The sequence below is a fragment of the Equus asinus genome, chromosome 8, assembly GCF_041296235.1.
Source record: "Equus asinus isolate D_3611 breed Donkey chromosome 8, EquAss-T2T_v2, whole genome shotgun sequence".
NCBI lineage: Eukaryota > Metazoa > Chordata > Mammalia > Perissodactyla > Equidae > Equus > Equus asinus.
This window is the reverse complement of record NC_091797.1, coordinates 94,152,560-94,164,528: the sequence shown is the minus strand read 5'-3', so window position 1 is coordinate 94,164,528 and position 11,969 is coordinate 94,152,560. Positions and strand designations below refer to the sequence as shown.

General features: G+C 42.6%; 1 protein-coding gene across 1 annotated transcript in view; it reads right to left on the bottom strand.

Moving 5' to 3' along the window:
• Positions 1-1,024: 1,024 nt before the first annotated feature.
• SLC5A1 (solute carrier family 5 member 1) overlaps positions 1,025-11,969 on the bottom strand; it is a 61,632-nt gene continuing 50,687 nt past the window's right edge. The window contains exons 13-15 of the mRNA XM_014834194.3: positions 10,354-10,569; positions 8,702-8,807; positions 1,025-5,676 (exon numbers count right to left, since the gene is read on the bottom strand). Coding sequence (XP_014689680.1) covers positions 5,459-5,676; positions 8,702-8,807; positions 10,354-10,569 — 540 coding nt within the window. The 3' untranslated portion in view covers positions 1,025-5,458. The remainder of the gene's footprint in view (positions 5,677-8,701; positions 8,808-10,353; positions 10,570-11,969) is intronic.

Sequence of the window (11,969 nt, the reverse complement as noted above, 5' to 3'; positions counted from 1 at the left end):
AATGCTTAGCTAGGCTTTCACTGAGCCTAGGGATCAGACGAAGGTGAAAGCTTAGGGTCTTCTCAGTTCTTTTCTTTTGTGTGTGTGTGTGAGGAAGATTGGCCCTGAGCTACCATCTGTTGCCAATATTCCTCTTTTTGCTTGAGGAAGATTGCCACTGAGATAACATCTGTGCCAATCTTCCTCTATTTTGTATGTGGGATGCTGCCAAAGTGTGGCCTGGCAAGTGGTGCTAGGTCTGCGCCCAGGATCTGAACTTGCAAACTCTGGGCCACCGAAGTGGAGTGCTCAAACTTAACCACTACACCACTGGGCCAGCCCATTCTCAGTTCTTTTCTGAGCATACGTCTTGCCCTGATCATGCACTTGGCTTTTGTGTAGGCACAGGAGAAGAGAACAAAGCTTGAAAGGAAGAAAAGTATTATATTCACAGGTCCCAGAGAGGAGGTCACTGCATGCAACGTGGGGCCACTAGGGAAGGACCAATGTTGGTTGAGAGGCAGAAAAGAGCAAGGAGAAGGACTTGGCCAGACTTGAGTGGGGTTTCTGTAGGAAAGGGAAGGAAGGACAGAGTAAACAGCTTAGAATTGGCTAGTTTGAGTAATTCCAGCAGGCTTTGGGCTATTGAGGTGGTCTCCAGTTGCCTAGTACCTGGTCCTGGGAGGATTCAGGGCAGGGGAGAAATTGCCTTGGTGTGTGAGAGTTAGATAAGGAGGTGGTTGGGGCTGTAGACTTGGGATTGATTGGTTTGCATATGAGAGATGTGCTCCCAGCCAAGCCTTTTGCTATCTCTAAGAAAGGGCTAGCCCTGGGAAGGGCAGTCCCTCTGTCTTTAAGACCCCCAAATGCCAGAGCATCAAGAATACAGAAAATAAGAAAAAATAGTTAATATAATTGGCCCTGTGATTAGTGGATATCAAACAGACAAATGCAGAATCTAGGAAAACACAGAACAGGATCTAATTCCCTTACAGACTGTATCAGTTTGCTAGGGCTATCATAACAAAGTACCACAAACTGGCTAGATTAAACAGCAGAAATTTATTTTCTCAGTTCTAGAGGCTAGAAGTCCAACGTCAAGGTATCAGCAGGGTCGCTTTCTTCTGAGGTCTTTCTCCTTGGCTTGTAGATAGCCGTCTTCTCCGTGTCTTATGGTCTTCCCTCTGCGTGTGTCTGTGTTCTAATCTCCTCTCATAAGGACAGCAAGCATATTGGAATAGGGCCCACTTTACTAATCTCATATTAATTTAATTAATTCTTTAAAAACCCTGTGTTCAAATACAGTCACATTCTGAGGTACAGAGGATTAGACTTCAACAAACGAGTGAGTGGGGGAGGAGGACACAATTAAGCCCATAACATAGATAAAGTTAATTATGCATTTTGTGGATTTCCAAGTCACAAGTTCTTGTGGGAAAAATAATCTGAAGTGGATATCATGCAGCAAAAGGACATGGAATTACAAAAAGAACATACACAACCTGTGGGTGAGGGAAGGCAGAAGGGGCAGGGCCTTTGGGTGGTCTGAACCACAGAGTTTTTCAACAATGAATCAGTGAAAAGTCATTTGACTCAGGCACCTTGACTCCTAGACCACGGTGTATCAAAAAATACAAGCAAAGCACAAACATTCTGATTTCCATTTTTGCTGATCTGAAATATCTGTTGTTTAGTTGGAGGATTTGGCCTTTGAGTGTGATCTAGAGGAGCAGGTCCATTCAAGGACCATCTTCTCTCATGCTGGGGGTGAAGTAGAATCAGAAACCATGATTATCCATGTCCTAATAGTCTTGGGAGAGCCCTCATGAAAGAGCAGAAGCTGTCTTGACAGAAAAGATAGGTTCTTATCACTATTTGGTCAGGAGGAGATGTCCACTAGGAGTATAGGCTCTAGAGACAGACCCACCTCAAGCAAAGCAATCAACTTCCCTGAACCTTCATTCTTCCTCTGAAAACAGATATAGGGACACTTAATTCATATAATCAAATGTAATAAATTTATAACATTTATTAATATAAATAAGTGCTCAATAGATGCTAGTCTCCTCACTTGTCTACACTCCTCCCCATTCCAGGGTCTTTGGAATTGTGGGAGAAACATGTATCACTGTTGGAAGCCTGCCCTGGGAAATTCTGTGGCAGGGAGGAGGGACTGTCAACCTCTGGCCATGACCACCAAGGTCCTCATCTTGGGTCCCTGAATCTCTGACCCTTGTTTTCCTCCAAATACAATGCAGGCTTCATGGAACTGTTGTAAAGATTAAGTGAGGTCATTCGATGTGGCCTAAAGGGCCTGGACCATAGAAAATTCCCACTAAATGTTAGTGCTCTCTCCCCTCAACACCATGTCTGCAGAAAATACCCACCTGTGAGACTGACTTTGAGGGCCATGTATATGGTACATGATGAGTACAAAATATAAAATAAAATAAAAGTTAAACTGGTAAATTGTCAGCCTTGGACATCTATGGGGGATGTCAGAATTAAGCAGATGGGCCCTAAAAGTCAAAGGGGGGTGGGGGGATTTTTCATTGTAATGTGCCTCAGCCATCCCTACCTGCCTTTGATTTCAGAAAAGACTTTTTGTCCTAAGACAGCACTAAAAATCTCAAAAGAGCACCTAGGAAAGAGATTCCTCCAGGTCTGCTTGCTTTGGTGATGAAATGAAGACCCTTTGGAAATTAACTCTACATAGTTGTTTTCAAAGTGTGCTTCCCAGACCAGCAGCACCAAAATCATCTGGGAACTTGTCAGAAATGCAAATTCTCAGGCCCTACTCCAGATCTACTGGTTCAGAAACTCTAGGGGTGGGGCCCAGCAACCCGTGTTTTAACCAGCTCTCCAGGGAATTCTGATACAAGCCATGGTTTGAGAACCACTGCTCTAAGGCCTTGGTCTGATTCTGAAATGCATGTGTATGTGCTGCAGGCACTCGTGTGTAAAGAAGGGTCCTTTATCAGGTGGGCATTTAATACCAGTTTTCAAAGCATGGGGTGAATTTTATCGATTTACCTGTTCTTTGAGTTGCTCTTAGGATGACAAAAGCTGGCTGAGTCAGGGATGCAATGTGGAGCTCTGAGACTGAACAACACTCACCTGAATCCCCCAGAGCCAGTCAAACAAGGCTGCCCTATTAGCCTCATCCACATCTCCCTAGTTCCTTCCCCACTAATCCATCAAGGTAATGGTACCTCATTCAAACAACTTCATTCACTGGAATCCAAGTTGAAGGTTAAAAGGAGTTTTCTTGGGGCTGGGTTGAAGGTAATGTTAAGAAGCCTCTCTCTTCCAACTAAGCACCCATATGTTTTCTCCCAAGGTTTGCTTTGTGAAGCAGGACAAGCTGTAGTGGATCTTTTAGGAGATGGTGATTTCAGAAGGGTGGGCTCCAAACGTTAAAAAAACAATTTTTAAATTGTTAAAATTGTAGATTCTAGTCTTAATTGTCCTGACTCCTGCTTCCCAATCCATATCTTGTACCAACTAAAGCTCAACGCAGACACATTCAGTATTTCTCTAGAATCTCTAGAGAACAGGAAATCAGGATGTCACAGTTTGTAAATGTTTTCATTCTTATCAGAGTAGTATATTTTAATTTATGGGACTAAATGCAGCTTAGTATAACATCTGTATGGCATCCTTCTTGTGTGTATCTCCCATCCCCTTTTCAAAGTGCCCTTGTCACACCCAGAGGAGGTAGGTAGATGCTATAAGCACAAAGGTCCCCAATTTTCCAAAGATAAAAACACAGAGCTGAAACAAAATAATTCACCACAATATACACAGTGAATCATCGGCAAAGCCAGAAAGAGAATCTAGGACAATCTAGGTATGCTAAGCCCGCTCCATCCACTGGCTTTCAATTTGTCTCCTTTTATCCTTTCAAAGCTGAAATATATCAAAAACTCCACACAAAACTGAGAACTCTCAGTAGTGCTAGCCATGTGGAACTCTCCACTTTTCCCTCTTCTCTGCCTAGCTTAAGGGGAATATGAGGGCACATCAAATAGTTTCCTTTCCTTTCATAAGAACAAGCCATCCTTTTACCTGTCGAACCATATTTATACCCAGGAACCACACTCAGCTCCACAGAATCTCAGATCCCAGCTTTGTTCTAAACTAGCCTGAAATCAGTAAACACTTAACATCGTGACTTCAATAGGATTATATTACAATATAATTAATATCTCACAGGTGAAATTAAGAGAATTAAATTAAATTCATTAATTAAATTTAAATTAAATTTTTAAAATTTCCCCCTAGGAAACAAACAGACTCAATAAGAAATAAAAGCACTGAGCACTATCACCTGGAACAGAGACCACCTACCCTAACCTTGGCCAATGGATGAGCACCAATTAAGACATTTAAAAGAGGAAGGCTGTGGTCACATGCACTCAAGGGAAGAAGGATCTCAGGCTAATTGTTTCAATGTTTCAGGAGAGTGCACTGCTTTGAGATGACAGATGCCCCAAAGAGTCACATTTGCTCGACTATGTGAGACAGAGTCAGCTTCTAAGCTCGTAGGTCAACATCAGCACCATGAGAAGAGCAGCCTCTTGAAAATGCACTCCAATTCATTATAGTTGCCAGAGTGTACACTTTGTGCAGCCACAAGGAAAGGTTAACTAAAAATAAATCAAGCGTTTATAAATAAATGCCCATATCATTCATTCACTCCACAAACACTGTTGGGTGGCTAAGACATTCCAGGCACAGCAAATGCCAAAATGAGTGAAGTTCCAAACTTGAAGAACTCACAATGGACATTTTTAAGAAGACCATAAAATCTCCTTGATTCAAGATTATCTGCTTTTTCCACTGGCCTGAGGCTGATGTCTTGGTCCATCTCCTTGGGGTAAGTACTGCCATCTCCAGGCTACTCCTTTAAAAACCAAACACTCAAGACAGGGACCCCAACAGGCCCCCATCTTCAACTTCAATGCCTTCACCAGTTTACCACATTGATTTTTCTTGTGCCAGGAAAAACTTGACAGGGATATGATCGGGGGTGGGGAGAGGGCATTTTAAAGAAAAGAAAAGATGAGGGGAAGGTCAGATAGGGACAGGACCAGGAACAAGGGAGACCAAACTCTTAAAATAATACTCAAGGATCACAAACAATGTTGACACACTGAATCTACCTGAGACAAACTTGCATCAGACATCACAGGGCTTCCATTTCTTAGTCTGCCTTTACCTAGGTAGGACTGAGTGGACTTTCCTTCTGCAGCTCTAATCTGTACAACTGACTGTATCACACTGGCCTAAAATACATAAGTTGACAGCAAGTTAATGATTCTTCTCCGGCAAGCCTGTAATTACGCATGTACAGATTTATCAACTGGGCAAAATTTACAACTGGCTGGTTTCCCTTCAACACCATCCAATGGGGCTAAAGTGAGGCAGAGTAAAGAGTCTGGCCTTCATGAGCACAGTCTGCAGCAGAAGGCAGGACTTAGGCAAAATATGCATGGCAGAAGACGGCCACAGTCAGCAGGATGATGCCATTGATGTTCATTATCGTCCGCCACAGAGGCTTCTCGGAGGTGTCTGTCATCTTCAGCTTCATGGCTTCCTCCTCTTCCTTTGTCATCTTGGGGCCTTTCTGCTGATCCAGACCACAAAACAGGTCATAGGCCCTCCTGAAGTATCCTTTTTTCTTCTCAGGAACTTCTGTGACAGGGGAAAGGCATAAAAGAATTGTTGGATACAGAGGCAAAAGGGACTAGAAAAGGTTTCCAGTGAGTACACATTTTCCAATTTTCTCATTTCAGGAATGGAAATAGTTCAAAATGTTTGAGCAAACAATTAATTACAAGATGATGTTACTAGATGGATTCTACGTTCTTATGATCAGCTAGCTTAAGTTTTCTATCAGGATCAATGCAAATGCATTTTGATATAGAAAAGTTAGAATCAAACAGGACATAATAGTTTATGAGAGATAAATGTTAACAAGGGGATGGGGAACTGGTATATAGGAAAGACCTGGAAAACCCACCTCTAAAGCACATAAACTCATGTCTATTTGTTACATCACTGGAAAGCAACAAAACTGGCATGACTCAGGAGTGCATTGGCTGCACCTGGAAATTCGAAGGCTTAAAAACAGATCTAGACATGTGGTAAAGATTGGTCTGAACAGTCCCTGATACAGGGCAGCAGTGATCAACACTTCTAGGGCTTAAGATCTCACATTGCATATCAACACTGCTGAATCAAACCATCTAACTTGCCATGCCATTCGAAGTGGATGCCCACCTAGGGAACTAATTCTCTCCTCTGAGCCCAGGTGTGGCATCAGAGATAGCCAGATCTGAGTTAGAATCTCAGGTCTGTAACTCGCTAGATAGGAAATCAAGGCCTCTGTGGTTTTCAGTACCATGGTCAGGGACCACTGCTCTCCACTCTGCCATCTTTAAGAAACACAGAATTTTAGAACTGAAAAGAACCGTAGTGGTCAAGCCCATATAAGTATCAGAACTGGAACCAAAACCAAGTTTTACGGGCTTGTTAATTCACCTCTTATCTTCCGTATCTGTGATTAGAGAAATAATGTCTTCTTCCTTATAAAAAGGAAAGAGAGAGTACCCAGTACATAGTAGATGTCAAGAAATATTAGTCTCCTTCTATTTTCTCTTTCCTCTCACACAAATGAGAAAGAGAGACAAACCTCCTTGTTTCCATCCACTTTGGTCCACTAAACCAAGACAGAAGAATGGGGAAGGAGTAGCAGGAGTTGGGCTCACCGACCAGCCCAAGTGTGAAACGCACAGTTATCTGGATCAATAAAAAGCTAGGTGGACTTGAGAAAGTCTCTATGTCTCATTTTCCTCAACTGTAAAGTTGGAAAAATTATAGTTGCATTATCTGCCTTAATAGTAATGTGGTACCAAGATGAATCGCTAGAATAGAGTAAGGTATTCATAGTTAAAATATGTTATAATCATATTATTATCAATTATGATGATGATGGTGGTGACAATAATGATATGGGGATCATGATGCAGCTGCAACTTTCCTTCTGCTACTGATTCTCAGGGAATGGTGAGACCCATTGTCTACAAAAGCCCTCAAGAGATTTTAGTTTATAATACTTTAAGGGCAGGGTGTTCAGTCTGATTTCACCAGGAGTTCAACAAGATTCAAGTGCTGCCATGAACCTCAGAAGTCACTAAGCTAATTCTCTAGCCCATGTGGGAGTCCCCTATATGGCATCCTTAATAGATGCACACTTGATGCTCACCCCTTCCCAGACCAACTCCATTAGAAAACTCTTCCTTAGTAGCAATCACGATGGTGATAATTATAGACAATTCTTATGGTGGAGCATTATCTCGTTCAATGTTTCCAACGGTGCTATAAGGTATGGGCTATCATTTAGAATACTTTTACATAAGGAACCTAAGCTTCAGAAAAATGGAATCACTTGCCCAGGGTAGTAAGTAGAGAAGTCAGGATTCAATCTAAGTTCTTCCTAAATCCAAATCCTACACTCTGCCCTAACCTGCCTCCTTACTTTGAGTTAAAACTGAATGAGTTCTTTCCATCCATCAGTCTTAAGTCTGCCCTCTGGTATGGGAATAATCTCTTCTCCCATATTAAAACATTCAAAATACACCTTACCCATGTCCCTTTTAAATCTATGATATGCTCACTCAATGTGGAGATATTTTTGGAGGTTGGAAAAGTAGGGGGCATGTGCACTCCTGCCTGCTCCAAGAAAGCAGGAAGGGACTGCCTTTTTCAACACCATGGTCAGCTGCCTATGGCTCCAGGTTCCTTCCAGTACATGCAGAGTCACAAGTTTCAGAACTGAAAGGTCTTTAGAGATCAAGAGCAGATTGTATCAGGGCTGGAATCATATGTAAAGCCTCTGCCATCCTGGGCCTCAATTTATGTCTGTAAAATGAGGTGCTAAAACCAAGTGATCTTTAGGGCCCTTCCCAGAGCTCAGATTCTATGATGTTTCTGATGGCCAGATTGAGCACTTGTTCTGCATCTGTGCTCACCTTCAGATGGAGTGATGAGACCTCCAGCACCAGGTAAAGCACCTATGACCTTGAGCTCCCACATGTCTGCACACCACACATCTCCACAACCATCCTCCATGTGTGCAGCCCTCCCACATAGGGAGGAAACGTTTCAACACAGAAGCGAGGAAAGAATTTCTCCATGATCAGGGTAAGTCTCTGAGCATTGACTAAGCACAATCTTACTGGACTTCCAGAGAAATTTGATTTTCTAAATCTGAGGTAGTAAGCCAGAAGACACAAGACCCCAAGAACCTCGATCCCATCTCCCTGATGTCACTAGAAGTGACCATAGCTTTGGTTCCATCTGCCTTCAGTTCACAGAGTATGTTGGAGGAGCTCTGACTCTTCCCTCATCCCTGGCCATGCCCCAAATCACTTCAGGGTGACAAATACCTCATCCACACTCACTCATTGAGCATTGTAAACTGTTGGGGGGGGGGGGGTTGGGATGATTCCATACCTCCCTCCTCCCCTTGACCAGGCCTCAGAGTGATCTTCCCAAAACCCATTTATCCATCTCATCCCCAGCCGCCCCTCACTGCCCTCTAGGAGAAAGATCTGAGCTTTGATGAAGGCATTTAGTGAAGATGTCAGTAAAATCTTCTGGCTGTTTTAGGAGTAATATTTTAGGGCTTGGAAATAGGCTCTTGGTCATAAATCACCTATTTCAATGCTCTCCTCCAAGGTGTCTTGGATATTCTCTTCTCCTGCATCCAGGTCAATACGTTCCTCTTTGCTGTTGCGCAGGCTCCAACACAGGCGGTAGAGCTGTGAAGAAGGCAGAACAGGTTAGCAGAAAGATCCAAATAGTGTCTTGGGCCAAGAAGTTGGGAAGACATAGAGATATACATCAAGAAAGGAAAAGGAATGTGGCCTCTCAGTATCAACAAGAACATAGATAATAGTTTCCATCTACAGCATTATTTCTAAATATGTGGAGAACTTAGATGTAAATCATACACATGTATACACTAGTCAGGGGCTAAGAGACTGCCTTAAATATAGAAACATTTGTTGAATGAATGAACAAACGAATTTATTCCTTTTAGCACTGGTGCTGGGAAACAAGATTAGACACCCATTTGTTCACACCAAAAATCTGTTAGATCAGTTTTTTGCACAATATGTTTGTCATATTATGAGGAGAGAATCTGTAGAATCATGAGTCTTTAGAATAGGGAAGAGCTGGAGGCATAGTTTCTATTGATTTGAAACCAGAAACTTGAAGAAGTCTGTAAATTGATGCAAGGTGTTTGTCCCAACCATGCCCCTTTCAGTGACTACCTTGCTTTCTCTACTTCAAGAGGAAATATAGGGTTAGATGCATTTGGGGCTGCAATATTTTCAAAGACTGAGACATAGAGAAGCAACTGATACAACATATAGAAAGCCAGTGACAGATTCGGCCAATAAACATCATGGTGGTCCTCCTGCTATAAAAAGTAGTCTTTCTTTGACATTAAGGTTGGTCACAGCTTTGAAAATTTGGCAATAAGGTTAAAAGTCTCTTAGGCATTCCATATTTGTATATGTGTGAGTACAGAGTTATCAAAAACTTCTCTCTTTCTCTATGGACAAGTATAACCTTGGGTTAATCTCTAGCTCTGTTCTTAGAAATCTAAAAAAGATAGAATGCCCACTGTGTTGGGTTACCAGACTATATTGCTCATGGAAAAGAATGGCCCACAATTGGTCATCTTCATCTGCACTAGGAGGGCTATGAATAAACTCTAAACCAAAGGCGATGTCTAGAGCTAAAGAAGAATACATGCCATTCTTGAAGTCTTGAATCAACTGGACTTTAATATTGTTTGAAACATCTTGAATTCTATGGACAACTGTTTGGTGGCTTAATTGGAAAATATATATAAAGGGTAAATCATACTTCAGATTTCCCCAAGTGTGGTGATTTTTTGTAACTAAGTATGTCCCTTGCTGGGACCGCTGGAAGCTCTGACCATGGGACTGTTATAAGAAATAGAAGTTCCTATTTGGGACATGAGCATCTAAGCCATGTGCCCACCCGTGTGATCTCCTTCCCTCGCACCTGAGCTGTCACTTGGGGATCAGGATCCAGAGAACAGCCCCTGGACTGAAACGTGGACTGCTGTGAGGACTCTTGCTGAAGAAACATGCTTGATGCTATCCTGCTGACACACCATACTTCCTGTCCCATATCCTTCTACAATGGCAATTGTGGACAGTTTTAGTCATATGAGTGTGAGATGTCTAACTGAGCCAAGGCCAACCAAGATGGGTGTTTCAGCAAGAACACGAAACAAAGGCAGAACAGGCTTCCCAAATAGATACTCACATGCACATCTGGAATGGGCTTGGTGAAGAGGGAGACGACCACAATGGTGATGACAGAAATGGCAAAGAGGATGATGGCAAAGTACAAGTAGTGCACACCACAGATAATCGTGGGGCAGTTGCTGGGCTCCATGCAGCTCCCAGTTCCATAGGCAAATTCAGTAATCATACGGGCCAACCCAACCAGAAATCCTAAGATTAGTCCCCAAAAGGCTCCCTGTGAAAGAAAACTCTGGGTTAACTGATGCCGAACATGCAAAACAGCTGAGCATTCCTGGGGGGACAGAGGCAAAGGAATACATATGAGAGCAATAACAGCTCCAGGCCATCTGAAGCCAGACACTGGAGTTCAGAATGTGGGGAGGAGCGTTACATCAGGCCTTCAGTGGATGTGTTCATCACATTGCAGTGATACGACTTTCCCTGGGTCATAAAACAAGGACTCATAATACAATGGGGTAAAGTGTCTAATAACCGGTACAGAATGTCAACCCAAAGCCTCAATTCCAAAAATTCCCTTTAACTTTAAAAATATTTTCTTCTGCTTTATCTCCCCAAATCCCCCCTGGTACATAGTTGCATATGTTAGTTGCAGGTCCTTCCCATGTCCGCGCCCAGGATCCGAACCATCAAAACCCTGGGCCGCTGCAGCAAAGCACGTGAAATTAACCACTCGGCCATGGGGCCGGCCCCTAAAAACAATTTTAATCTCTCTCTACCTGCAAGTACTATCACCATCAGTCTCCAGATGTAGGTACATTCAAGTGTAAAGTAATTACTTGTGAAGGAAATTGTATTCCTTGAAGACATGGGAAAAAATTGGGGATGAAAGAGCAAGAAATGAACTTTTCCATCAAAATATAAATAATACTTCCTTCTTTAACTCTTTTATACATCCAAAGTCATTGTTTTCGAGAACAGAAAATTATACTACGTTTTTAAATTAAATTTTGGGTTTGCATATTAGAAATATGGAAAGCCTCTAAAAGACTAGAAATGCAATTCCAAAACAAAGCAAAACAAAAAGACTAGAAATATTGAGGGACAATTTTTCAGCTTTTTAAAAACCCTTTCTTCCTTTATTTCATTCATTCTTTCTTTCTTTTTGCTCAGTCCTCACCTGGAGGACCAGGTTTGAGTCTAGAGGCCACAGTTTAAGAGGACAAAGTAGAGTGAGCATTCATGTCAAGTGTTGATCTGAATAGCCCCTCTGCTAGCCACCAGTGCCTCTACACTTTATATTCCAGGTGTGCTAAATCACCAGCTATTCTTTAAACACGTCATGTAGGTTCACGTCCCATGTCTTTGTGCAGGTAATTTTCCCTATCTGGAAGAACACAGGCTCTTCCCTTTCTGGTAACTTTGTTCTAGCTTAAATGTCCCCTCTCTTCCTTCCCAGACAAAACTGGGTGGGCGCATCCTCCTTGGTGTGGCTGCAGCACTGTGGACACACCTCCACACCAGCACTGACCACAGTGCTGTGTAGTCACTCATTCATTACTCTGTCTCCCCATTGGAGTTGGGAGCCTGCCCAGGAAGGAACCAGGATTCATTCTCGTTGTGTTGCTAGTGCCTGGGCCCAAGTCTGGCATCTGGAAGTGTCTGCTAGATAAATAA